General features: G+C 43.6%; 1 protein-coding gene across 1 annotated transcript in view; it reads right to left on the reverse strand.

The window, feature by feature from the left end:
* The window catches only part of LOC143929768 (T-box transcription factor TBX1-like), a 69,717-nt gene extending 42,846 nt beyond the window's left edge, over positions 1-26,871 (reverse strand). The window contains exons 1-2 of the mRNA XM_077453744.1: positions 26,671-26,871; positions 5,247-5,316 (exon numbers count right to left, since the gene is read on the reverse strand). Coding sequence (XP_077309870.1) covers positions 5,247-5,316; positions 26,671-26,871 — 271 coding nt within the window. The remainder of the gene's footprint in view (positions 1-5,246; positions 5,317-26,670) is intronic.
* Positions 26,872-27,908: the final 1,037 nt, after the last annotated feature.

Consider the following 27,908-nt stretch of genomic DNA (forward strand, 5'->3'; position numbering starts at 1 on the left):
AGTTTAAAGAAGATAAACATTGTTTACCAGTACAGTACAAAAGAAGTTACAAGGATATAGGATTTCTATCAGAATCAGCATCTATACATGCAGAAAATATCATTTATTATAGGTGCTTACCAAATCCTGCCGTCTCAACCCCTGAAACATCTTTAAAATATACCCCTTTCTAACCAATGACAACAAAGCTCTTACTTCACTCGCTGATCATTTCTCGCCTTGACTACTCTACTACAACTTCCTTCTCATTGTCTTACCTCTACATGGTCTATCACCTCTTCAGGTCATCATGAATGCTGCTGCCAGACTCATCCACCTTACCAAACGCTCTGTCTCTGCTACCCCTCTCTGTCAATCCCTCCACTGGCTTCCGCTCAGCCAAAGAATTAAATTCAAAATACTAACAACTACGTACAAAGCCATCCACAATTTAGTCCCCAGCTACATCACTAGCCTAGTCTCTAAATACCAACCTACTTGTTCTCTTCGTTCCTCTCAAGACCTTCTGCTCTCTAGCGCCCTCATCACCTCTTCCCATGCTCGCCTCCAGGACTTTTCCAAAGCCTCTCCAATCCTATGGAATGCCCTACCCCAATCTGTCTACTTTACTCTATTAGCTTTTAGACGATCCCTGAAAACCCTTTTCTTCAGAGAAGCCTACCCTACTCACACCTAACAACAGTTTTTTTAATTTTCTCCATCAGCTCACCCCCCCCCCCCCCCCCCCCCAAAGTTAATACCTTTTATTTCCACTTGACCCTTTCTAGATTGTAAGCTTTAATAAGCAGGGCCCTCTGATCCTTCCTGTATTGATTTTTATTGTAAGTGTACTGTCTGCCCTCATGTTGTAAAACACTGTGCAAACTGTTGGCACTATATAAATCCTGTGTAATTATAATAATAATAATAACAATACTGTGTATAGTACTGTCAATTTACAAATATATTATACATTCACATCAGTCCAGAGGAAACCCTTGCGGACACAGGGAGAAAATGAAAATTCCAGGCAGGTAGTGCCATAGTTGGGATTTGAACCAACAACCCTAGTGCTGCTAGATGGAAGGACATATCCACTTAGCCACTGTGTTGCTCCCATAAACCTTAACTGCTTGGCAACCAGCCGCCATCATTTTATAATGGCAGAGCGGCACAATCCCACGAAGCGTTGTAGCTATAAGTTTGCTCGCGGGATCAGGATAGCAGGCATGCCCGCTGCTCTGCGGGTGGTGCCGATGCTCGTGGCCAATGGTTGCTATGACTGCTGGCCCTGAGCACGTGGGACAGAGCACGGAAGTGTGTGTGTAAACACACAAATCCCTGTTCTGTTCTGAGAGGAGTGACAGATTGTGTGTTCCTATTAGCTAGGAACCATGATTCATCACTTCCTCTAGTCAGTCCCCTCTCCCTTCAGTTAGAAACACGTAGCAGGGAACACAGGTAACCCCTTGATTGCCCCTAGTGTTAACCCTTTCCCTGCCAGTGACATTTTTACAGTAATCAGTGCATTTTTATAGCACTGATCGCTGTATAAATTTCAATGGTCCTAAAATGGTGTCAAAAGTGTCCAATGTGCCCACCATAATGTCGCAGTCCTGATAAAAATCGCAGATCGCCGACATTACTAGTAAAAAAAAAAAAATAATAATAAAAATGCTATAAATCTATCACCTATTTTGTAGATGCTATCAATATATGCTTATTACCAAAAATACGTAGAAGAATACATATCGGCCTAAACTGAGAAAACATTTGCCTTCTTCAAAAAAAAAAATGGGGATATTTATTATAGCAAAAAGTACAAAATATTGTGGCTTTTTTTTTTTTTCAAAATTGATGCTCTTTTTTTGTTTATAGCGCAAAAAATAAAAACTGCAGAGGTGATCAAATACCACCAAAATAATGCTCTATGTGTGGGAAAAAAAAGATATCAATTTTGTTTGGGTGCAATGTCACGCTCAATTGTCAGTTAAAGCGACGCAGTGCCGAATTGCAAAAAATGTCCCGGTCTTTCAGCAGCCAAATATTCCTGGGCCCTGAATGGAGTGAAAGAATGGAAAATAATGAAGGGCCAGGCATAACAAGTGGGAGAGGAGAGACAGCAGGGGGTTAATTGGAGAAGGAAGTAAAGGGGAGGAGGCAGGTGAAAATTAACTAAGGGGGAGGGGTGCTATAAAAGAAGGAGGCGGGGACTTCTGGGATCAGTGGGGGAGAAAAAAAAGAGAGGAGAAAGTGTCAAAATGGGCAGCACCCTCGGCCACTAGGGGGAATGGGCGGAATCCTCGCCATTGACGGAGCTCGGGAGCGGGGCTACAGGCTGTAATGGCGCCCATGCCTCGCCTTCTAGGACCGAGACCAGGGGGAGAGTGATCCCTCCCTTCACAGGCCTCTGACCGGGAGAGATTCTGCAGGGGAGGCACTACCGGAGGCTGCTGGCGGTCCGGTGGCTCAAAGAGAATGGAGGGATGCAAGACCAGACAGGGGAAGACGGGCAGGGCCTGACAGAGGAGCCACACGTACAGACCTGCGCGGTGTGGAGTCAGAGGGAAGACACGTGAAATGAGGCAAGCGACAGCAGGGATGGAATCCACAACCTCTAAGCCTGCTTTACCTGGGAGGCTGGTTACACTGATGCTCTCAGACACAGAAGTACAGTCGGAGGGGGAGCTATGTAGCACGGAAGAAGAGGAGCACCAGGAGATCGTGCTGCCAGGAGGGGAGCAGGCCCAGTCAGCCCAGTAAGTTACCTGTTATATCTGCTGTTGATGTGAATGATGCATTGAGCAGGTTGTTAGGTGTGGGGAGCGAGGGACTCAGGAGTGTAAAGGGGGTCACAACAGAGGCCACAGCGGGGGTGCCGCCTGGTCCACGGGTGGCAGGCAGCACACCTGTCACCTCTGGGTGCAGGAGCCATTGCAAGAGCTGCTGGGGGGGGGCTAAGGGATTTGGTCCAGCGTTTTGCGGGCAGCCCAGTGGTGCCAGCACAGGTAGAACCGTGGGTTGGGGGTAGTAGGGGAGTCCACTGCTACACCGGAAGCCGGAGTGACAGCTGGAGAAAAAGCGGGCAAGGGCAGACATGGTCAGGATAGCGGATGCGGGAAAATGGGAAGTCTATTTGCTACGAGGGAGCCCATTTGAAGCAAGAGGTTAGGGATAAGATCGGAAAGGGTGAGTATGTGGAAATCTTCTCACTGTTACCTCTGGAAAAATTAAATTTAGGGTAAATTTAGGGTAAAACCGGATGATTCCAAAAAGGAGGGTGAGGAGAAGAGGCGATATCGGTTGATCCCTAGGACATTCATGAATTGGCTACAGGCGTTCGCCAGCATCATAGGTGAGAAGAACCCAGAACATTGCTCTGCATTGTTCTGCTATACGGACACCATAGGAGAGGTTCATAGAGTATATGGGGGGGAACGCGTGGCTACGGTATGACGAGCAGTTTAGGCAGCAGAGGGCGGTTCGGCCAGCTCTTAGGTGGGATCATAAGGATATCAGCCTGTGGATGCGTTTGATGTCTTCTGCTAGGGCCCTGAACCAGTTTTTTTCCAGGGGGGGCTGGGGGATCACCCACCTCTGGACTGCAGGGGGAGTATCACCCCTTGTCCCGCTGTTTCAAAAAAGGAAAATGGGCAGGGGACTTTGTTCAAAAGAGGGACAACACCGGGGAAGGAGGTAAGGATGCGGCCCTTTCTAAATAGGTACCCAGATAGGGAGGCGGCGAGGGTGTTGGCCGAGGGGTTTTCGGAGGGTTTTAGGATACCATGTTCCCTAGCGGTGGTACCTCCTATGGTAAAGAATTTGCGGTCGGCACTGCAGAACCCTGGGGTGGTTTCCAAAAAATTGGACAAGGAGGTGGCGTTGGGGCGCATGAGTGGGCCGTTTGCAAAAAAGCCACTGTGGGATTCAGTAGTGTCACCTTTGGGAGTGGTGCCTAAGAAACAACTGAATAAGTTTCGCCTTATTCACCACCTCTCATTTGCAAAAAAAAAAAAAAAAACAGATGTGATGGAAGTGGTGGGGGGCTCATCAGTGGTATGGGCCCCTCTGGTGTGTTTCCAGCGGAAGGGTAGGCTGGAATACAGGAATGGTTGCACTGCGGGAAGGGGGTTGTCTCCAAGCTGATAATACCGCTGGAGGCCTGGTATGGTGAAATATGGTCCCCGCAGTGTACTGGTGGAAAGTTAAAATCTAAAGTGTGAAATTCGGGGGGACAAAGATCAGCAGACTGGGAGTTAAAATTGTTGTTACAAAAAGGTTGTACATATTTATACATATCTTCATTGGAAGTTATTTAATATTGTATTTAATAGTTTATTAATAAAAGGCTGCTATGGCCAGTTATACTCCAAAAACTCTTGTGTGGTCTATTTCTTTATAAAAGGGGGAGGTAAGATAGGGGAGGTAAAAGAAAGGGGTTTTGAAAGATAAAGGGGGTTATTGGAAAGTTGGGGCTATCTTGCAAACATTGGTCATGGAGAAAGCCATTCATATGGGGGAGCCTTCTTGCTGGGAGACCCAAATTGATCCCTCTAGAGCAGCTTCCTTCAATGCAGAGGAACCTTTGAAATAACTTTCTGGTCTCAGGGGATACCTACTAATAATTAGTATCTAAAACTCATGATACATTAGTGTGATGGCCAGTGATAAAAATGCTCCTTACACTTGTGGTCAGTGGGAAGGAGGAGGAGGACATACCCAAAGAGCTCTGTGAGAACTACCCTTTTTTCAAGCCTGGGCCTTGCCTGTTAGCTTGGCCCAGGAATAATGCCTGATCCTGGGGGAGGCACAGAGAGGGATCCCCCTGATGACACAGGGCCCAGTGAGGAGGAGGTGGAGGCCAGTGTTTTCAGCCAGAAGGTTGTCAATCGCTTTAAGGCAATTGGGAGAGCGGAGGAGAAGCTTAAAGTTTTGAAAGCTGAGCATAAAAACTTCAAAGCCTAATACTTCCAGGCCTGGAGTAAAAATCGCACAGCCATGAAGCCTGAGTTACAAGATTTGGAGGAAAAGGTAAAGCAGCAAACTTTATTGTTGGAGAAGTTGAAAGAAAAAATTTGAACATTTAAAGAAAAATTTGACAATGAGAGGAGATTTGTCAGCCAGTCCTCAGCAGGTTCCGTGGATCAGCCTCAGGTAATTGATGACCCGGCCCCATCTGCCTTTGCTCCTCTCCCCCCCCCATGTAAGGCCTTGGAATCGCCAGCGGCAACCAGTCAGGGGGTTGCGAGTGAGCATGGCACCCTGACCTTCATCAAGCAGATGGAGCCACCCTGAGTGCAGACAAGTTTGCCATTTCTGATGATCCATCAGAGGTCCCTGAGGATGAGAAGAAAAATCAACCAGGGAATGAAGATGGACCTGCACCAAACCCCCTGAACATGGAAGTTACTAGACCTGCGTTTGCTGAGACCAAGTTTGCTGCATGTGTTTCACACAGTATGACTGACACCTGCAATGAGATTGCCTCACTTGAGCATCTCTGTGTTTCAGCAGAGCTGATTGATGCTGGTGGGGGAGGGGGTCAGCATACTGCACCATGTGCAGTGGAAGCCATGGATGTGTCAGTCCAGCCTGCACTATCCTCTGCAGAAAGTTCTGTCCTGATGGAAGAGAACAGGCCAGCTGAAGATTCCACCAGCACAGCACTGGGAACTGACACTGTTGGGAAGACTGCAGGAACTGTGACTATACCAGCAAGTATTAAGAATGACAGTCATGATAAAACAATGAATGTGGTGGGTGGTGGTGATGGTGAAAGGGTTAATACTGCTGGGAAAAATTTAAAATGACATTTCTCTTTCTGCTCAGAGGAAAGACTCATCGATTGTGCAGACCAAATCGATATCTGCTAGAAATGTGTCAGATGGTTCAAAACACACAAATGTTTTTTTCTGCTGGGAAGAAAGTGGGCAGTTATGTGTCAGTTTTGGGAAATCGCACCAAGGAGGGTGGAGGGAATTTTGTAAATATTAGTGGTCACAATTTGGGGGGGTTTGGTGGTGGGATGGTTAGTGGGTACAGGAGGAGAAATGTGGTTCAGTTGAAGTGGGAGAGGGAGGGGACCCCACCAGTAAGGGGGAGGGTAGCTGAGCTGGTTTTGGAAATGGGGTTTAAAGCCTTGGATATATTTGCTTTGATTTGCCCAGTGGGGAATTAGGAGTTTTATTTGTCCTTTGTAAAGCCTAAGGGTCTGGATTTATTCTGGGAGCGATATAGGAGGTGCAAGGGCCTTCCGCAGTGGAGTGGTTTGCTGCCAAAGGTGATTTCCAGGCAGCCTCTGATAAAATCGGTGATGATCCTGGTGCGCAACGAATCCATACCAGAGGCTGATTTAATAGTATGGCTACGCCGATATGGTGAGATCCTCACTCCACTGCGGAAGGTCCTGGATGAGCATGGAATATGGACAGGGGCCTGGACAGTGTCCATAGAATTGGGGGTGCTGGGAAATGTAGTTCAACATCTGCCCTGTTCACCCTTTCTGGGGAGAGATCGGCTGACAATATTCTACCAGGGTCAGCCTAAATTCTGTAATAAATGTAGTGAAAAAGGCCATTTTGCATCTACCTGCACCTGTAAGAAGTGTTCACTATGCGAGGATCTGGACCATTTGGCTAAAGATTGTACCGAAATTTGGTGCAATTTGTGCCAAAAGCTTGGTCATCCTTATAGTCAGTGCCTGGAGGCATTACATGCCAGGATTGGAGGCTGAGCTGCAGAGGCTAGATAAGGAGGATGAGGCCGCTGAAACTGTTGTTGTTCCTCCTGTGTCTGTTAAATCTGTTGTTTTGGATTCCGTTTCCCATGGTAATGTGGTCCCTGAGTCTGTCCCTTCTGCGTCTGTTACATCTGTTTCAGATTCTGTTTCCTGTGGTAATGTGGTCCCTGGTCCTGCTGTACGTAGATCCTCCAGACTAGCAGAAGCTGCTGGGGGGGGCAGGTTTAACGGATCTTCCCACTCAGCCTCCAGTCCCTGTCCCTCAGCAGTGCAAACGTCGTCAAGGGAAGGTGGGGGTACTGGATGGGGCTGGGGCTGATGGAAGGATGTCCATATCCCATGTCTCACCCTCTGCTGAGGGGGATTCGGATGATGAGGGGTGGGAGAAGTTTAGGAGGAAGAAAAAGAAGAAGAGGAAGACAAATAAATTTGGTTATTTCTTGCTCAGGGTCGGGCCCAGGATGGGTTCCTCTTGGTAATATTTTTTCAGCTTTGTCAGGTGATGAGATATATGATATATCCTTCTCTTTATCATCCATGGATGAGGAGTCGTCACGTAGTTTGAAGAGAGCTGTTTCTGGTGATGAGGGTGTGGTAAAGGTTAAGAAACGACTACCCCAATCATCCTGATGGCAGTTCCCACTCCGATAAAGGTGGCAACCATTAATGTCGTCAGCATTAAATCTGCAAGAGCTTGTGATATTGCCATATTTTTGCTCAGCGAGTTTGATACCGAGATTTTATTTTTGCAAGAGACCTGGCTCAATACTTTGGCCGATGTCCATCTAGCAAAAAGGGAGTGGAGATGCGGTCCCTCCTTTTGGTCTCTTGTGGCTGAGACCAGCAGCGGAGTTGCAGTCCTTTTTAAAACCGATATGGTAACGTGCCGGCGGGTAATTGAGGTAGAGATTGGGAGATGCATGGTCTTGGACGTCTCTGTTAGGGGGCAGGACCTGCGCCTAATCAATATCTATGGACCGCAGTCAAAATGGGGCAGGAAATGCCTCCTCACAGAGATCAAGCCCTTCCTTTTTACTTCCCAGCAGGTTGTCTTTTGAGGTATTTTTAACACCATAATTAGGCCTGAAGACAGGAGAGGCTCCATAGACAGACTGGCTTACGATAGCATCTTTCTTAGAGATATGGTCAGACAAGCAGGCCTCGTAGATGTGCAAATTAAGCACTGCCCTGGCAGCACGGGATTCACATTTCAGAGAGGGAATAGATCCAGGGGAGATCTCTGAGGTGAAGTTTGTTCTTAGAAAGTGTCAATATGACCGGCATGCCTCCTTGGTTCTGGAGAGGGATTATGGAAAATATCACTCGCCTGATCCTTACCAGAACTGTAAGCAAGGCATAGCAGTTAAGACGGTCATAGGCTTGAGGGATAGTACGGGTTCCCTGGTGAAGTCCAGATCAGGGATCCTGGAGATCTTCAGATCATATTACGCAGACCTTCTGGGAAGAAAGGATCTTTGTTGGGACAAGATGCAAAGCTTTCTGGATTCTACTCCAGGATTGGGAAGTGGTACATTGTCTTTGATGGATTTGACAGAACCAATTTCAGTGGATGAGGTAGTTCATGCTATAGAGAAGCTGGGTACCAAAAAATCTTCAAGTGTTTTGAGTCCATTCTGGCTCCCTTTTTAGCAGAGGTTTATAACAGCTGTCTAGAAGAGCGTTCGCTCCCTCCCTCCATGAGGCAATCCGCTGTGATTCTTCTGTCAAAGGGTAAAGACCCCTCAATGATTGAGAACTGGCGCCCCATCAGTCTTCTCAATGTTGATAGAAAGATCTTGGCGAAGATTCTGATTTGTTGTCCAGTCATCAGCACTGCTCAGTCCAAGGTAGAAGTACCTTTTCAGCGGTTTTAGCTGTCCGGGAGGCTTTGGAACGATGCAGGGCTGCTGGATGGAGAAAGTACTTGCTGGCATTGGATCAGGTGAAGGCTTTTGATAGAGTCAATCACGAGTACCTGTATTTGCTACTTGGTAGATACGGCCTGCAGGGGAGGTTTATAGATTGGCTGAAGACATTATATAGAGGGGCTGAGAGCTTCCCACTGGTTAATGGTTGGGTTGGACAGCCTTTTGAGGTTGGCTCTGGTGTGCGTCAGGGATGTCCTCTGAGCCCCCTGTTATATGTATTTGCAATCAACCCCTTCATAAGGCTAGAGTGTGGATCTTTATGCGGGGTGCCTTTGGGCATTGCTGGTGTGCTGCCTTTGAAGGTCGTGGTCTATGCCGATGATGTGTCTGTTATTGTCTCTGGGATGGAGGAGGCGCAGAAGGTGGTCTCTATGATAGAGCAGTACACGGAGGCTTCTGGTTCTAAAGTCAACCATGAAAAGAGTGAAGGTTTCTGGATGGGCTAGGAGGGTGAAAGCTCTAAAACTTTCGGATGCCTTCCCAGAGCCCCAGCAGGAAATTAAAGTGTTGGGCATCAAATTTGGTCCTGGTGACTATGGCCATCAAAATTGGGAAAGCAGTTTGGTGTGTGCCAATGCCAAAGTAGCAAGCTGGAAGAAATGGAAGCTTTCCTTGAGGGAGAGGGTTGACTTGATCAAAATGTACCTGTTCCCAATTTTTTTATATGTCAGCTTCATCTGTATCGTTCCAGTATCTCTCTATGCAAGGGTGTACAGCAGTTTTTTCCAACTGTTATGGGGAAGTAGGCTGAACCTGATCAAACGCAATGTAACTTACCTGTCTAGGCGGGAGGGTGGACTAGGAATGGTCAACCCAATCGTTTTCTTTTCTCTGCTGTTTTTTAAAGTACAATCTTGGTAACATGCTAGCAGAGAACCCACTGGGATGGGTGGGTATTTTTCAATCTTGTTTTAGGCCTTTTCTGCGATGCTGGGAAGATGGCGGGCCAGTGAAAAGTCTGAGAGTCCAACATGGCAAGCTCCCGGCTTATGTTGCCCCGTGTCTGAAAATATTTCGGCAGTGGCAGGTAACAGTGGAGGATATCAAGTCCCTCCCCAGGAAGCTTCTTGAGAAGAGGATTTTGAGCTCTGCTTTCAATGTGTCACTGGCCTTAAGGGATTGCCCAGGCTCTGTAATGAGGGAGAGGTTGCGTTTAATGAATTTAGAAAGAATCCCCTTGAAGTTTAGGGATCAAGCCTGGCTTGCTTTCCATGGAAGGCTCTATGTGAGAGGGAACTTCAAGCATCGCCCTGTGGATGATCGGGATTGTCCTAGAGCGGAGTGTGTTGGTAAAGTCGAGTCTATGGACCACTTTTTGCTCCAGTGTCCCTTTAACATAGGGGTGTATAAAAGGGTGGGGAGGGCTCTAGGCATCCCCTTTTTTTCTATCGCATGAGTTATGTGGAGTGGGTGTATGGGGCATTCCCGACTCGCTGGGATTTTGATTTGGATACACTGTTTTTCGTTAGTATAGTTGTACGTTACTTCACATGGAATGCACGGTGCCAGATTACCCTGCAGAAGAAAGTCCTCTCTGTTGAGGTGGTGGTGCATGATATTCTGGGTGAGGTTGGGAAAATTCCAGGTCTTGAGAAGGGCAGGGAGCCTCGGGCAGTCTGGATAAGGGCGTGGAGGAATATCAGATCTGCCTTTGGTGAACTGCCCATCTCTGGGTGAGGAGCTCTTTTATTTTTCTGTTTCTTTCACTCCCTTAGCTTTTGTTGGTTAGTATCTTCTTTTTGGGCTGCATGCATAATGGGTGCGGGTTTGTTTCTTGACCTCACAAGTTTGATGTCTGGTGTAGTGGTGTGAGTCGTAATAGGATTATCCTCAATAATGACATGTTCATGATGATTTATGTTTTTGCTGTAAAGTCTTTTTTGTTTGAGAGCAGATTTGCTATATTTATTTTCATTTATGTAAATGTGTGTATATATATATATATATATATATATATATATATATATATATATATATATATATATATATATATATATTTTGATTTTATGCTTATTGATTGCAAGAGTTTTAATAAAGAAAAATTGGGAAGAACGATCACCTTACAGATAGCTAAAAAGATCAGTCAGTGTCAGTTAAAACTTATCTGAATTGCTGAAATTGCTTTTTGTCCAAGGAACCCCTAGAAACCTCTAGAGAAACCCTGCTTTAGAGAAGGTGGTTTTCTTGCTGATGGCCTTGTCATCTATAAGATCTGGGAAAACTTAGCCTTAGCAAATACACCCATACCAATGGAAACCTATACCAATCCCTAGAGAAAGGCCTGAGGTGGTTTTGGTGCCGATAGCCTTGTCACCTATAAGACTTGGCCAACCTTATACCTAGTACACACAATGGTTTAGGTTTGGCCAATAATTATTGGATGAAAGATCGTCATTTTTTTTTTTTTTGCATCTCCATATCGAAAACAAATAGGTTAGTAAGTACAACAATTCTTGTGCAACAGAATAACATTTTGGATGTGTTGTAATGTATATGTATTGTATTTTCAGACAAAAACTGTGCTGTTTAACCACTTAAGGACCGGGCCTATTTTTCAAACTATGTGTTTATAAGTTAAAATAGATTTTTTTGCTAGAAAATTACTTAGAACCCCCAGACATTTAATATTCTTTTTTCCAGAAACCCTAGAATATAAAATGTCGTTGCAATACTTTGTCACACTGTATTTGCGCAGCGGTCTTACAAGCGCACTTTTTTTGGAAAAAATACTTTTTTTTACTTAAAATAATAAAACAGTAAAATTAACCCAATGTTTTTTTTATATTGTGAGAGATAATGTTACATAAAGTAAACTGATACCCATGTCACTCTTCAAAATTGCACCCGCTGGTGAAATGGTGACAAACTTTTACCCTTAAAAAGCTCCATAGGCGAAGTTTAAAGATTTCTACAGGTTACCAGTTTTAAATTACAGAGGAACTTGAAGGCTAGAATTATTGCTCTTGCACTAACGATCGCGACGATACCTCACATGTGTGATTTGAACACCGTTTTCATATGCGGGTGCGACTTACATATGCGCTCGCTTCTACGTGCGAGCGCAGCAGGATGGTGGGTCTTAATTTTTTATTATTATTAAACTTTTTTTTTTTCCCTTTTGACACTGTCCTTTTAAAAAAAAAAAAAAAATTGGTCACTTTTATTCTTATTACAAGGAAACATACATTGTAATATAAAAAAAGCATGACAGGGCCTCTTAAATATGAGATCTGGGGTCAAAAAGACCTCAGATCTCATATTTACACTAAAATGCAATAAAAAATAAATAAAAATTCAATGTCATTTGAAAAAAAAAATAAAAAAAAAAAAAATGTCCCATTTAAGAGCAGTGGGCAGAAATGAAGTTTGACTTCGCTTCCGCCCTCCAATGCTGTGGAGCCGAGCGGGACCATCTTTCCCTCACTTGACATCCAGGCAGTGAGGGGAGAGAAACCAGTCGGCTCCGGAGCATGGCGGGGCCCCTCTCCCGCCACCGATAAAAGTGATCTTGCAGTGACAATGGTATTTAATGTCAAATTAGTGACGTATAATGACGGAGGCTGGTCTTTAAGCAGTAAAATGAAAATCGTACAATCTGGTATCTTGTGAGAAAATGGTTTTCGTGTTTGTCCCTTTGGATAATTTCAGACGAAAGCTGTGTACTAACAATCCAATTATCGTTTGAAAACAATATTTTTTGTATGATATTCTGATTTTCTATACTAGGCTCAAGTCTAATGTAAATACACCAATTGGGTGGTATGCCCCCCATCACACGCCTAACCCACCAGGACCTAAAACATAATTTATTTCATGTGAAGAATATGCTACATGTTTTACAAGGGTGAACTGTATCACTCTAAGCCCCTGTACACATGGTCGGAGATTTCCACAACCAAATCCGTCGGATTTTGCCCGTCGGATTTTGTCCGTCGGATCTTGTCCGAAACTGTTGCATACACACGGTCGGACAAAGTTGGCAAAAAATCCGATCTTTCAGAACGTGATGATTTAATTTCGTTACGATGGGACTACATTCAGGCTAGTAGCCAATAGCTTTGATGTAGGAATTTGATTTGAGCATGCGTGGCACTTGGTCCGATCAAAATTCTCTACACATGATCGGAGTATGTCCGATCGGCCCAGTTGGTCGGGAAATATTTCCAACATGTTGGAAAATTGGGTCCGATGGATATTCAGACGGAATCAGTCTGATGCATACCACACACAGTTGGATTATCCGACGACACGGTCCGATAGGACACATTCCGACGGATTCTCCGACCGTATGTACAAGGGCTTACACGTCACTATTAACTGGATAAAAGGGTACACCTCTGGTCAACAGGGCCTAAGACAAGGTTTCTCAACTAGGGTTCTTCCAGAGGTTCTTTGAGCAATTTCTGCCTCTCAGATAAGTTCCCACTGACATCATTAATGTTTTTAGCTATCTACACGGGGGTAATTCTTCCCAATGACCACAAGTGTAAAGAGCTTTCTTCCCATTGACCATCACACAAATGAATCATGGTGTGTAGATACAGTCATTTTTAGCAGAAGTTCCCTGAGCCTGGAAAGCTTTTTCAAGGGATCCTGTTTTGAAAAGGTTGAGAAAGGCTGCCCTAAGTTTTACCTCTGTAAATACATGTCAGTATTTCAGTGGGATATAGTCAAAGTATACAGTGCATCCAGAAAGTATTCACAGTGGTTCACTTTTTCCACATTTGGTTATGTTACAGCCTTATTTCAAAATTGATTCGATTTATTATTTTCCTCAAAATTCTATAAACAATACCCCATAATGACAAAGTAAAAGACGTTTGAAATCTTTGCAAATTTATTAATAAAAAAATGAAAAAAAATCCCATGTACATAAGTATTCACAGCCTTTGCCATGACACTCAAAATTTAGCTCAGGTACATCCTGTTTCCACTGATCATTCTGGCGATGTTTCTACGACTTGTTTGGAGTCCACCTGTGGTAAATTTAGTTGATTGGACATGGCACACATCTGTCTATATAAGGTCCCACAGTTAACAGTACACGTCAAAGCACAAACCAAGACAAGGTTCAAGGAGGTCTTTAGACCTCCGAAACAGGATTGTATCGAGGCACAGAAAAAATTCTGCTGCATTGAATTTATCAATGAGCACAGTGGTCTCCATCATCCATAAATGGAAGACGTTTGGAAACACCAGGACTCTTCCTAGAGCAGGCTGCCCGGGCCAAACTGAGCAAATGGGGGAGAAGGGCCTTAGTCCGGGAGGTGACCAAGAACCTGATTGTCACTCTGACAGAGCTCCAGCGTTCCTCTGCAGAGAGAAGAGAACCTCCCAGAAGAATTACCATCTTTGTAGCACTTCACCAATCAGGCCTGTATGATAGAGTGGCTAGACGGAAGCCACTCCTCAGTAAAAGGCACATAACAGCCTGTCTGGAGTTTGCCAAAAGGCACCTGAGGGACTCTGACCATGAGAAACAAAATTCTCTGGTCTGATGAAACAAAGATTGAACTCTTTGGCCTGAATGGCAAGCATCATGTCTGGAGGAAACAAGGCACTGCTCATTACCTGGCCAACACCATCCCTACAGTAATACATGGTGGTAGCAGCATAATGCTGTGGGAAGACTAGTCAGGATAGAGGGGAAGATCGATGTAGCAATGTACAGGGACATCATCAGGGCCGTCTTTAATATTGATTGGACCCTGGGCATGCAGTTTTGCTCTCCACCTGCTCTTAGATATACATTAAATAGCAGCTAGACTCAAAATCAGTTTAATGAATCAGACCAGGTGGCTATTGCAATTGGTTGCCAGAGGTTACAGTGTATCATTACTGCTCACTGACTGGTTGCTAGAGGTTACAGCACACATTACAGCTCACTGATTAGTTGCTAGAGGTTACAGCACGATTTCTGCTTGTTGATTGGTTACTAGAGATTACTGTGGATATGACCTCAGGGGGGCATGATATACATATCAATGCTGCCAGTCGCCCCTATTTACATATGAATGCCGATAATTTACATGTAAACACAGGGTCTGCAGATCAGTCATCTGTACACAATAGGGCAGAGCTGGGCAACATTAGTAACATTATCATATTGAGATATTGGGACACATCACAGGACTAAAACCTCAAGGGATGAGGGAATTTAAACCAGGATAGTTGGCAAGTATGAGGCAGCTTCTTTGGGCCCCATAACAATGACAGGGCCCAGCGCAGCTGACCCTTTTTGCCCTGCCTTAAAAACGGTCCTGGACATCATTGATGAAAACCTGCTCCAGAGAGCTCTGGACCCCAGACTGAATGAATTCATCTTACAACAGGACAAAGACACTAAGCACACAGCTAAGAAAACAAAGGAGTGGCTACAGGACAACTCTTTGAATGTCCTTAACCACTTACAGACCGGACCATTTTGCTGGTCAAAGACCAGACCACTTTTTGCGATTCGGCAGTGCGTCGCTTTAACTGACAATTGCGCGGTCGTGCGACGTAGCTCCCAAACAAAATTGACGTCCTTTTTTCTCACAAATAGAGCTTTCTTTTGGTGGTATTTGATCACCACTGCGGTTTTTATTTTTTGCGCTATAAACAAAAATAGAGCGACAATTTTGAAAAAAAACGCATTATTTTTTTACTTTTTGTTATAATAAATATCACCCAAAAATATATAAAAAAAACATTTTTTTTCCCTCAGTTTAGGCCGATACATATTCTTCTACAAGCGATTATTGATTGGTTTGCGCAAAAGTTATAGCGTTTACAAAATAGGGATAGTTTTATGGCATTTTTATTAAATAATTTTTATTTATTTTTTACTAGTAATGGCGGCGATCAGCGATTTTTATTGTGACTGCGACATTATGGCGGACCCATCGGACATTTTTGGGACCATTGTCAGTTATACAGTAATCATTGCTATATAAATGCAGTGATTCCTGTGTAAATGACACTGGCAGTGAAGGGGTTAACCAGTGGGTGGCAGTGTAGGGGTTAAGTGTTCCTAGGGGTGTGTTACTAACTGTGGGGGGTTGGGCTTTCATTTAGTGAACACTGATCTCTGCTCCAATCACATGGAGCAGAGATCAGCGTCACTAGTTGCTAGGCAGAATGGAGAAATGCTGTTTACAACGGCATTTCTCAATTCAGCCATCCCGTGAGACGATCGAGTCCGGACTTACGGGGTTCCAGACCGGCGGCACGCTCGCAATGGCAGGACGCATTGAAGATTGGACGTACCTGTACACCAATATGCCTGCCCATGCCATTCTGCCGATGTACATCAGCGTGCGCTGGTCGGGAAATGGTTAAGTGGCCCAGCCAGAGCTCAGACTTGAACCCGATTGAATATCTCCCGATTGAGAGATCTGAAAAAGGCTGTGCACCGACGCTCCCCATCCAACCTGATGGAGCTTGAGAGGTCCTGCAAAGAAGAATGGGAGAAACTGCCCAAAAATAGGTGTGCCAAGCTTGTAGCATCATACTCAAAAAGACTCGAGGCTGTAATTGGTGCCAAAGGTGCTTCAACAAAGTATGAAGCAAAGGCTGTAAATACTTATGTACATGGGATTTTTTTTTTCATTTTTTAATAAATTTGCAGTTTTCAAACTAACTTATTTCACATTGTCATTATGGGGTATTGTTTGTAGAATTTTGAGGATAATAATGAATTGAGTCCATTTTGGAATAAGGCTGTAACATAACAAAATGTGGAAAAAGTCAAGCGTTGTGAATATTTTCCGGATGCATTGTATACTATGGAAAACATTACCAACACATTGCCTCCCCAGCCCTCCTCTGTGTATAAACAAACATAAATTTCCCCCTGTAAAGCTGCTGTCTCTGCAAGTCCCACAGATAGCTTGCTCTCATAAGAGGTGAGTATTGTTATATGTCTCCAAATACATGGGATTTAAGTCTCAAATCGAATTCTCAAAAAAAAAAATGTAAAAAGTGCCCAAAAGTGACAAGAACAGAAACAAAGCAAAAAAACAACATATTTCATCCTCTTAAATCTTGGCTTTGCCAGGGGACTAATATTTGTGAAAAGCACATTGAAGAGAAGGCAATGAGATAGCAAAATGGTGCTCGCTGTGTGTTTTTCCCCATATTTATAGAGTTTCCTATGTGCATGATGACATCATTAACACAGCACCCTCTGCTGGTGAGTCAGCCACTAACATATAAACTAAACCATTCTTCATAATTTATTTAAATCACACACAGGATACTACTGATTCATAATCCTCCATTGGTGACTGAAGGCTGTCTAAACCATACACTGCCCTTATTTATATCCCACTTAGGCCTCTATTGCCACAGCACCCTCTATCTATGGCCTGACAAATTACATGCAATTTGGTCTACTAAATTTACAGTTATAGGTGTATGGCCTAGAGTTACCACCTCATCCCTTTAAACCCAAACGCATTTTAATTACACAGGCTCTTTGGCTGATTAAGGTGGTAATTAAACTCACTTGGTGCCTTATCTGCATTCAATTAGCCTCAGAACCTGTGTAATTCAAATCTAAATTGCAAAATAGATCAAGACCCAAACTGAGGAATGATCTCTAAAGCATCTCACAACCCTAACACACTATCCACTTCCAGAAAACAATTATATATTTTACAAAAATGATATTTATATATGTTACAAATAAATAAAAAATAATATAAAATACATATTAATAAAAACAATTACTTTCATTTTGTTAAACGTATCTTGAGAAGTAACATTTTGCTTGCCGTCGTCTGTAAAAGTTTTATTCTGGACTGGTATATCGTTTAAAAAAATATATATATTTTGGCAGCTCCAGTGAAGCACACATCAAGCGCTATGACTTCATGTGTGTGTACGCATGACCTCAGAATGATATTGTGTCATGCATTTTAAAATTGTGCGACTATCATTGAGAATGTACCCCAACTCTGTGTATGAGGGCCCCCCAAAGGTCTAAATTTGACCCTACCTGACACTATAGGGCAGCCAGGTGGTTTAGCCTGATTGTTTTGGGAGACAAAAATACCTTATGTCCACCCACTTTCATCTTACATTGAAGATGCAAGGGATTTTGTGTATAAATTGACATTTTTCTCTATATCTGACAATGTTTTGCTGGCCAACCTGGATGGTGAAGCTTTGTATGGTAACATCAGACACACCCGGGCTTAACAAGCTTGGGAGTACTTTCTATCAATTTGAGAGATTTCAGGTTGACACTTGTGTTCATCCTAGAGATTCATCCTTGAACATAATTATTTTATTGTGTATAGACAGCTGGTGGGTACGGTGATGGGAACAGCTTGTGCACTGACTTACGCCAATTTATTCCTTGGCTGGTGGGAAGACACTTTTGGGTTTACTGATAATATACAAAAATTTCCATCAAATATAATCTTATAGACTTCATTTTTAGATGATGTATTCATTCTGTGGAATGGGTCGAAGAAAGCATTTGGCAGTTTTGTGGTGCGACCAAACAACAACGCAATAGTGATGTTTTTCATACAGAAATACACAATCAATGTCTTGGTTCTCAAAATCAGTAGACAGGAAAGGGGGGTAATCGAAAAAACCGTACACTGTAAACCAACAGCAATGAATAGTCTTTTGCACAGGGACTGTCATCACCCCAAAGGTCAATTTATGTGCACAAACCACAACTGTTCCACTCAACACGACTTTGAATTACAGAGAAGATGGCTTTTTAATAGTTTTATAAAGAGAGGATATCCTAAAAGGGATTTGTTGAAAAATCACATAATTTAGTATTGAGTATGAAAATAAACGATGACGGTAGGGGTCAAACATGAATAATTGGCGCACATTCATCAGTCGGGTGACATCTACAATTTAACTAGCTCCAACCCGAGCCATTTCTACATTCCTCTCATACACAAAAAAGTTTTGCCTTTTTGTTACTAGAAAATTACTTAGAACCCACAAAACATTATATATTTTTTAAGCAGTGACCCTAGAGAATAAAACAGTTGTTGTTGCTCAATATTTGCACAGCGGTTTATAAAACACAAACTTTCAGGAAAAAATACACTTGAATGAGTTTAACTTGACAGCTAGAAACCGGGCACTGCGTCGCTTTAACTGACAATTGCGCGGTCATGCGACGTGGCTCACAAACAAAATTGGCGTCCTTTTTTCCCACAAATAGAGCTTTCTTTTGGTGGTATTTAATCACCTATGCGGTTTTTATTTTTTGCGCTATAAACAAAAATAGCGACAATTTTGAAAAAAAACGCATTATTTTTTACTTTTTGTTATAATAAATATCCCCCCAAAATAAAAAATAAAAAATTTCCCTCAGTTTAGGCTGATACGTATTCTTCTACATGTTTTTGGTAAAAAAAAAATCGCAATAAGCGATTATTGATTGGTTTGCGCAAAAGTTATAGCTATTACAAAACAGGGGATAGTTTTATGGCATTTTTATTAATAATTTTTTTTTACTAGTAATGGCGGCGATCAGCGATTTTAATTGTGACTGCGACATTATGGCGGACACATCGGACATTTTTGACACATTTTTGGGACCATTGTCATTTAGGCTGGATTCACACCTATGCAGTTTTAGTGCTTTTTGCATTTTTCAGATTTGCACTACAGTCCATTTAACATGGTTTCCTATGGAACACATTCTGTAGTGAAAATCTGCAAAATGCAAAAAGCACTAAAAATGCATAGGTGTGAATCCAGCCTTATACAGCAATCCCTGCTATATAAATGCAGTGATTCCTGTGTAAATAACGGTGGCAGTGTATGGGGTTAAGTGTTCCTAGGGGTGTGTTACTAACTGTGGGGGGCTGGGCTTTCATTTAGTGAACACTGATCTCTGCTCCAATCACATGGAGCAGAGATCAGCATCACTAGTTGCTAGGCAGAACAGGGAAATGCTGTTTAGAACAGCATTTCTCCATTCAGCCGCCCCGTGAGACGATCGCGGGTATGCCCACGGCGATCGAGTCCGCGGGACCCGTGACCGGACTCACGGAGTCCCGATGACAGGGCGGCCTTAAAGATTGGACGTACCTGTATGCCAATATGCCTGCCCGTGCCATTCTGCCGATGTACATCGGCGTGCGCCAGTCGGGAACCGGTTAAAAATATATATATATTTTTTTAGCCACTTTAGCCCTGGAAAATTTGGCTGCTCAATGACCAGGCCATTGTTTGCGATACGGCACTGCATCACTTTAACTGAGAATTGCCCGGTTATGCAATGTTGTACCCAAACAAAATTGAGGTCCTTTTTTCCCACAAATAGAGCTTTCTTTTGGTGGTATTTGATCACCTCTGCAGTTTTTATTTTTTGTGCTATTACAAAGAAGAGCGACAATTTTGAAAAAAAACACAATATCTTTAACTTTTTATCAAAAAAAACATATTTTTTTTCCTCAGTTTAGGCCGATATGTATTCTTCTACATATTTTTGGCAAAGAAAAAAATTGAAATCGTAATAAGCGTATATTGATTAGTTTGAGCAAAACTTATAGCGTCTACAAAATAGGGGATAGATTTATAGCATTTTTATTATTATTTATTTTTTTACTATTAATGGCGGTGATCTGAGATTTTTATCAGGACTGCAATATTGCGGAGGACAAATTGTACACTTTTGACACATTTTTGGGACCATTGACAATTATACAGCGATCAGTGCTATAAAAATGCACTGATTACTGTATAAATGTCACTGATAGGGAAGGGGTTAACTGTGTTCTAACTGTAGGGGGGATAGAAATGTCTGGGAGGAGAGAGAGATCGGTGTTCACACTTAGTATGAACACACAATCTGTCTCTACTCCCCTGGGAGAACCGGGATCTGTGTCTTTACACACAGATCCCAGTTCTCGCTCTGTCATGAGCGATCGCGGGAGCCCGGTGGTCATTGTGCCCGCCGGGTACTCGCATTGGCTGCGGGCGCACGCCCCTAGTGGCCAAAAGGCGAAGTGATGTAAAGTAACGTTGTTTTGCCCAGCCGTGCTGGTCGGCAAGTGGTTAAAATTAAAAACTACTGTAAAGGAAACGCTGCTAAATGCGAGTTACCACATTTAGCAGTGTTTACAAGCTGTTACAGACATTTGGAGTTTCAAATGCCTCTGAACATCCGTCTAAACCCATTTTTTTTTGCATTCCAAAAAAAACTTTTTATCGCTGTAAAAATGCCATTGGTCACAAAAATGTGTCAAAATTGTCTGATGTGTCCGCCATAAAGTCGCAGTCCTGATAAAATTCGCAGATTGCAGCCATTACTAGTAAAAAAAAAAAATAATAATAATAAAAATGCGATAAAACTATCCCCTATTTTGTAGACGCTATAACTTTTGCGCAAACCAATGAATATACACTTATTGCATTTTTTTACCAAAAATATGTAGAAGAATATATATCGGCCTAAACTGAGGAAAAAAAAAAATATATATTTTTGGGGGATATTTATTATAGCAAAAAGTAAAAAATATTGAATTTTTTTAAAAATTTACGCTTTTTTTTTGTTGATAGTGCAAAAAATAAAAACTACAGAGGCAATCAAATATCACCAAAATAAAGCTCTATTTGTAGGGAAAAAAAGCACATCAATTTTATTTAGGTACATCGTTGCACGACTGCGCATTTATCAGTTAAAACGACGCAGTGCCAAATCGCAAAAAATGGCTCGTTCATTCAGCAACCAAATCTTCCAGGGCTGAACTGGTTAAACAATGCCCCATGTAAATGAACTCAAACACAATATAATACACAATTTTTTGGTAAAACATAAAAGATGATGTTATGCTGCGTAAATAGATACCTAACATGTCACACTTTAAAAATACATACGATCATGGAACAGTGCCAAACTACAGTACCTAAAAATCTCCACAGGGAACCTTTTAAAACCGTTACAGGTTAGAATTCCACAGGTCTGTCGCTAGAATTATCTGACTTTGACATTCACAGCAATACCTCACACGTGTAGTACGATTGCCATACACATACAGAATGTGTGTGGGACCAAAATGCATGTTCACCTTTGCGCTTAAGCACAGGGCAGACAACCCAACCTGCAAAAACTAATTTCAGGATGGTGGCAAACTCATTTCAGGGAGGTGGCGCTCGGTGCCCCCATCCCACCAGTTTAATACAACTAGAGGATGATCAATTGAAAAGGAATTATACAAAGGTTTACTTTTTCTGATAGATATTAAAGGAACACTAACCACCATGACCACTTCAGTGAATTTAAGTGGACATGGTGGTAGGAGTCAGTATGCGCTGTGTTTCTGCTTAAAACAGGTAGGGGGGGCTGAGAGTGAGAGGGAGTCGACTGAGAGATGGGGGCTGAGGAAGGAGGGGCTCAGAGAGAGGTCGGTGGAGAGAGAGGGGGGCTGGGAGAGAGAGAGGGGCTGACAGATAGGGTGGCTGAGAGAGGATGGTTAAGAGAGAGAAGGGGGGACTGACAGAGAGAGTGGGGCTAAGAGAGAAAAGTGGTGCTGGGAAAGAAGGAGGGGCTGAGAGAGGGGGGGACTGACAGAGAGATGGGGGGCTGAGAGAGAGGGGGGCTGAGAGAAAGAGGGTCGGTTGAGAGAGAGGAGGCCTGACAGAGAGGGTGACAGAGAGAGGGAGGGGGCTGTTGTGAGAGCGGGACGAGAGAAGGATTTGTACATAGCTGATAGAGGTTTGGACAATTCTTCACCCATTAAAAGATCCATAGCACCTCTACCCTCCAGGTGGAGAATTGTGTCTGAAATGCATTGGCACAGTTGTAAATACCGGACAAAGTATGGATTAGGTAGGTTATGTCGTGTTTTCAATTGGTCAAGCGTTATGAGTTCTCCCTCCCTTGTAATGTCCCCCAGTACCTTAACACCCCTACTAGCCCAAACCATGGAGTCTAGCAGGGAGTAGAAATGAGGCAGGTTAGAATTCAGCATAGGGGAGCAGAGGGTGTAGTTCCAATGTAACTGGGGGACGTTAGATTCGTAGCTACTTCCCTGGCTTTTATGGTTGCTTTCATTGACACAGTCAAAGGTTGATTGGATTTTGGGCCTCTATACAGCACTAGCCTTAAACTCTCACAGGAGCCTAACTGAGCTGCCTCAAGAACTGTGACAGAGTCTCCATCATCCGCCAACAGCCAGCGTTGTGCAAAAACCATCTGGCCAGCCAGGTAGTACTTCTGTCAGTCTGGTAGTGCTAACCCCCCCTGCCCCCATGGTTCTTGGAGTACCTTTATGCCTATGCAGGGTGATTGGGGAGACCACAGAAAGGATCCGATAATACTGTTCAATTTGTGGAAAAATGACATGGTAACCCACACTGGAGAGTGCCTTAAAAAATACAAAATTACTGGCAAGTACTTAATTTTCAGGAGATTTATATGTCCTAATAGGGATAGGGGCAACTGTTTCCATGCCTGTGTTATTTGGTTAATTTGGGAGACTAATGGCAAAAGGTTCAGTGGTATATAATCCCGGATGTTATCTGTAAATTTTACCCCCAAGTAAGTGATAGCGGAAATTCACTGCAGCAGAAGATTGTCATCCTCTGCTCTCTGTGCCCCAGGACTTAATGGCAATATCGATGACTTGCCCCAATTCACCCGAAGACCCGAAAAAGAGGCAAACTTATTGAGTATGCCGCCTGAAGGGATGGTCCCGGATCTCTGAGGAACAGAAGCAGGTCATTGGCATAGAGCACGAGGCTTTCCTGTATGGATCATACCTGGATTGCACCTAACTCCTTAGATTGATGTAACGCTCTTGCCATAGGCTCCATCGTTAAGGCAAAGAGGAAGGGGGAAAGAGGGCATCCCTGTCTAGTGCCCCTTCCAATAACAAAAGGATCAGAGGTTAAAAGCCCCAACCAAATTGCCATCCGAGGGTCGCTGTACAATAAAGTAACCCATTGCCAGAAATTAGCCCCAAATCCCATACTCTATGCATATATAGCCAGTCAACTGAATCAAAGGCTTTTTCAATGTCAATAGATACTATAACTTTTTCTGGGACTTCTATAGTGTCTAATTGTAAATGAGTGACTAATCTCCATAGGTTAGTGTCTGCGGATTTCTTGTGCATTAATCTCGTCTGGTCAATGTCCATTAGTGAAGGAATGACCTTGGCCAGTCATGATGCCAACACCTTGGTTAAGATCCGCATTCAGTAATGCTATGGGGCGGTAGGACGAACACTCCTTTGGGTCCTTACCCTGTTTCAATAGGAGAACCATGTATGCTTCCATCATTGAAGGCGGGAGGGCTCCACTTTTAAGGCAGTAGCTAAAAACAACACTGATTCTTGGGGATAGTTGTGCCATATATTGTTTATAGAAGTTCACCGGGAAGTCATCTGGACCCGGGGATTTATGAGGCGGAAAAGCTGTTTCCAGAGCTGAAATATCAGCATCCAGAAAGGTAACCTCTGAGTCTGACAATATGGGGAGAGAGAGTTCATTTAATAACCCATCTAGCTCACCGGTGTCATATGCTGGTATTGGGGAGTAAAGCGTAGTATAAGGCTGGGTTCACACCGCTGCGGGTGGGAGACCCGGATGTGATTCGCACCGCACTGCAGTGCAAATCACATCCGATCTCTGTAGCGATGCGAGTTCAGCCATACAGATAGTATGGCTGAATTCGCATCGCACCCGCCGCAAACTCGCACGGGACCCTTTTTTTGGTCCGCTGCAGAATCGGATCGCATGGGTGTTCACACCATGCGATCCGATTCCTGTCCGAGTTTGCAGATCGCACTGCGATATGCGGACTGATCTGGGGGTGTCATTAAGATTTCATTGACACTCCCAGCAGTCCGCATAGTGCAGTGTGAACTGCCGGCGGGAGGCATGCGATGCGGGAAAACGCCGCGGATTTGCGGCGTTCCCGCATCGCTACGGTGTGAACCTAGCCTAATACTGCACAAATTCTTCCACGATACCGGAATGGTCAGTGACCATGTTCCCCCCAGCGGTTTTAATAACAGGGATACTGACAGGTATTGTTTTATCCTCCCTATTTCAGTGCGGCCCAGTTAAGAGAAGTGCACTGACAAAAATTGTCGTGTCTCTAGCAGAGATGTATAATTGGTCTCTGATGGAGAGTCGGTGTGAGCACTCGCACATTCTCGTTCATTAGCTAAGAGAAGCTCTCCCTGTGCATCCCATACCAAGGTCGGTTCAGCCGTATCAACATTGGCTGACCAGTAAACTGCAATGGAGCCCCGTATCTGGGAAGCCACTTGATCCTCCTGCAACCAGTCTGGCGACAACCTCCAGCCTCCACTCCTCCCCCAACCGGGAGAGTCAGGGTAACCGAAAGTGGGCAGTGGTCTGACGTTCCTCCAGCCAAGTATTCAGCATCATGAACATACATTAGCAGTGGAGGATTGCCAAACGCCAAATTAATTCTGGCAAAGGATCTATGGGTAGCAGATAAGTGTGAATAGGATTTGATATTGGGGTGTTTCCAGTGCCATAACTCAGTGAGACCAGTCACAGACATCCAAGAGCATAGGTCAGCGCAGGCAGGCCTATTGGTATTGCAAGAGTCCAGTGTGGGGTCTAAAATGGCATTTAAATCCCCCATGAATAGGGTAGGCAGGCTAATAAAGGGAGCCAATTTTACTATTAGATAATAAAGCACTTGCATCAGAATAGGAGGGGGCAAGTATATATTCACAATCAACATTTTCTAGTGGTATATATCCAGCACCACAGCCACATATCAACCCCCCCGGTCAGAGAACACCTGCTGAATAGTGCAAGGGACTGGCTTGCTAATTAGGATGGAAAACCCTCTTGCGTAAGTGGAGTATATAGAGTGTAATGCTTTTGAATCCAGGATTTTGCACAGGGATAAGATTTGATTTCCCTCCAGGTGGGTCTCCTGCAGGAAGACGACATGTGGCTTTACTTGTTTAAGGTACTGAAAAACAGCTGCTCTTTTAAATTTACTGTTCAAACCCCTTACATTCCAAAACACTACCTTGAGTCTGAGGTCCATCAGTAAAGTTCAAGGGAAAGGATATTACAACATGTTGCTATACAGATCCTGTGACATCATTTCTGAACTAAAGCAACAATTGGTGCAAAACATCTAAAAAAATAAAAAATGAACATGCTGAATGGTAAAAAAAAACAAAAAAAAAAAACCTGCTGTTATACCAGAAACTTGCAACCAAAAAATAGAGAATAAAAATTGTCCAGTGTGCAGCTTACTCCCAAAAAAACCAAAAACTGAAAAGGTCCAACCGTTGGTGTCAAAAGTTTGACATTGCTATATGAAAAACTTGCATCTCCACGCAGAACTCCTTGCCAACCAATTATAAGAGTGGTGCATCCTTCAAACTGCAGGTTATAGTGTCATCACTGAGAAAAGAGTGCTTATCAGCAATATACAGTGCCAGCCAGCACCGCAAATGTTGGTGATGCAAACGTGATAGTGAAAAACCTACCATGTATAGCAGAAAACATGGAGATAGAACAGGCCTCATCCGCCGAGGCGAATTGAGCACCCAGGTGGCGTTAGGGGTTACCATCCAGCCAATCACACGCATCTTGTGGAGTGTCAAAGAATTTGACCGAGCCTTTGTATTGAACCTGGAGATGGCTAGGATACAATATGTTGTACTTTATTTCTTTTTCTCTGAGGCGTCTTCCCACATCTGTGAAGGAGTGATGTTTCCTCTGTGTTTCGGCAGAAAAGTCTGGAAAGAGCATAATGCGAGCATTTTCAAACTTTAAATCCTGATGCTTGCTTGCTTCAGCCAGGAGCATATCACAGTCTCTATATTTTAGAAACTGTACTAGGAAGGGCCGAGGCAGAGAACTAGGGGGTCTAGCACTGGTGTAAACCCGATGTGCTCTCTCTACCACATACGTGAGCGGGAGATCCTCCAGGGAAAGCAGGATTTTAAAAAACTGTTCAGCAAACAGGACCGGTCTGACTCCCACCACTCTCACATTATTTCTCCTCTGCCTATCCTCAGCGTCATTAGCGCAATGTTGGAGTGATCTTACCATGTCCCTGAGCTCAGACAGTTGGGAGCCCTGGGAGTGGGAGGCATTTTCCACCTCAGAGATGTGGTCATCTGCCATTGTGAGCCTGCCTCTGATCTTGTCCAGGTCATGTCTGATGAGATTACACTCAGATGCCAGGTAGTCAAAAGGACCCATAAGCTCAGTCTTGGATGTTGCAATTGCCTCCAGGATCAGACCCATGATTGCCGCAGTATCCACTTCTAACCTGGGGGGTGGTGGTGATATCTCCGGTGCATAGTGTGCAATGCCCACGCTTGATCCCTGCTCTATCCTGGTGCGGTGTGAGGACGACACAGGAGCCAAGATGATGGGGGGTGGGGCCAACGTCTCCACACACTGGGAGCAGAGCTGCCTTTGATCTCATGGCAGTGGCAGACGGGTCTCCATCGAGGATGGCATTTTATGTGCTCCGCAGTCCCTACTACCTGAATCCGTGCAGTTATCTGAGCAAGGGTCGGTTTTGAAGGGCTCCAAAGGGGTAATTTTCAGGAGGAAAGCCGGAGCTCAGAAGAGACATGTCTTGCCCCAATCACATCCGGTCATGCCCCTACCAATTATTATGTTAGGATTAGGATGTAGGTGATATATATTATTTTTGTAAGTAGTTTTCTGAGTGCATATCCACTTTAAAATAATATATATCATTGTTTTATTGAAGTAGATGATGTGTTAGGCCAGGTTCACACTAGCTGCGGCAGCAGCTCACAGCAGGGGCGAATCAGAAGTGTGAACCCAGCCTCACACTGGTGAGATCCTTTAGCTGTGATAATTCCCCAGTTTGGCTTTTGATCGATTTAACAATTAGGATTTTTGGTCCATACACCAATAAATGGAAGTGAGGTAGACCAGATTGTATGTAATTGGTTGTGCCACAGGTAGAAGGTGCTGTGGCAGTAGAGCCCTAAGTGGGATATAAATATGGCAGTGTATGGTGTTGAAAGCCTTTAGTCACCAATAAAGGATGACGAGTCAATAGAATCCTATGTGTGATTAAAATAAAGGTGAAGTATGGTTTAATTTATATGCTAAGAAAACTAGCTGAGCCAAAAAATAAAGATTACTAAATGTTAAACCCTTATAAGCAATGATTCAAAAAAGTTTTTTGATTACATGAACCTGTAGTAATCTTTATTTTTTGGCGCAGCTAGTTTTCTTTTTCTTGAGTTTTCTTGGTGTGTGTGTCCCACTTCTGGCTGCGGCCTGTTAATTTATTCTTA

The sequence above is a fragment of the Lithobates pipiens genome, unplaced genomic scaffold (assembly GCF_037356315.1).
Source record: "Lithobates pipiens isolate NorthernLeopardFrog02 unplaced genomic scaffold, aLitPip1_a1.2 Scaffold_25, whole genome shotgun sequence".
NCBI lineage: Eukaryota > Metazoa > Chordata > Amphibia > Anura > Ranidae > Lithobates > Lithobates pipiens.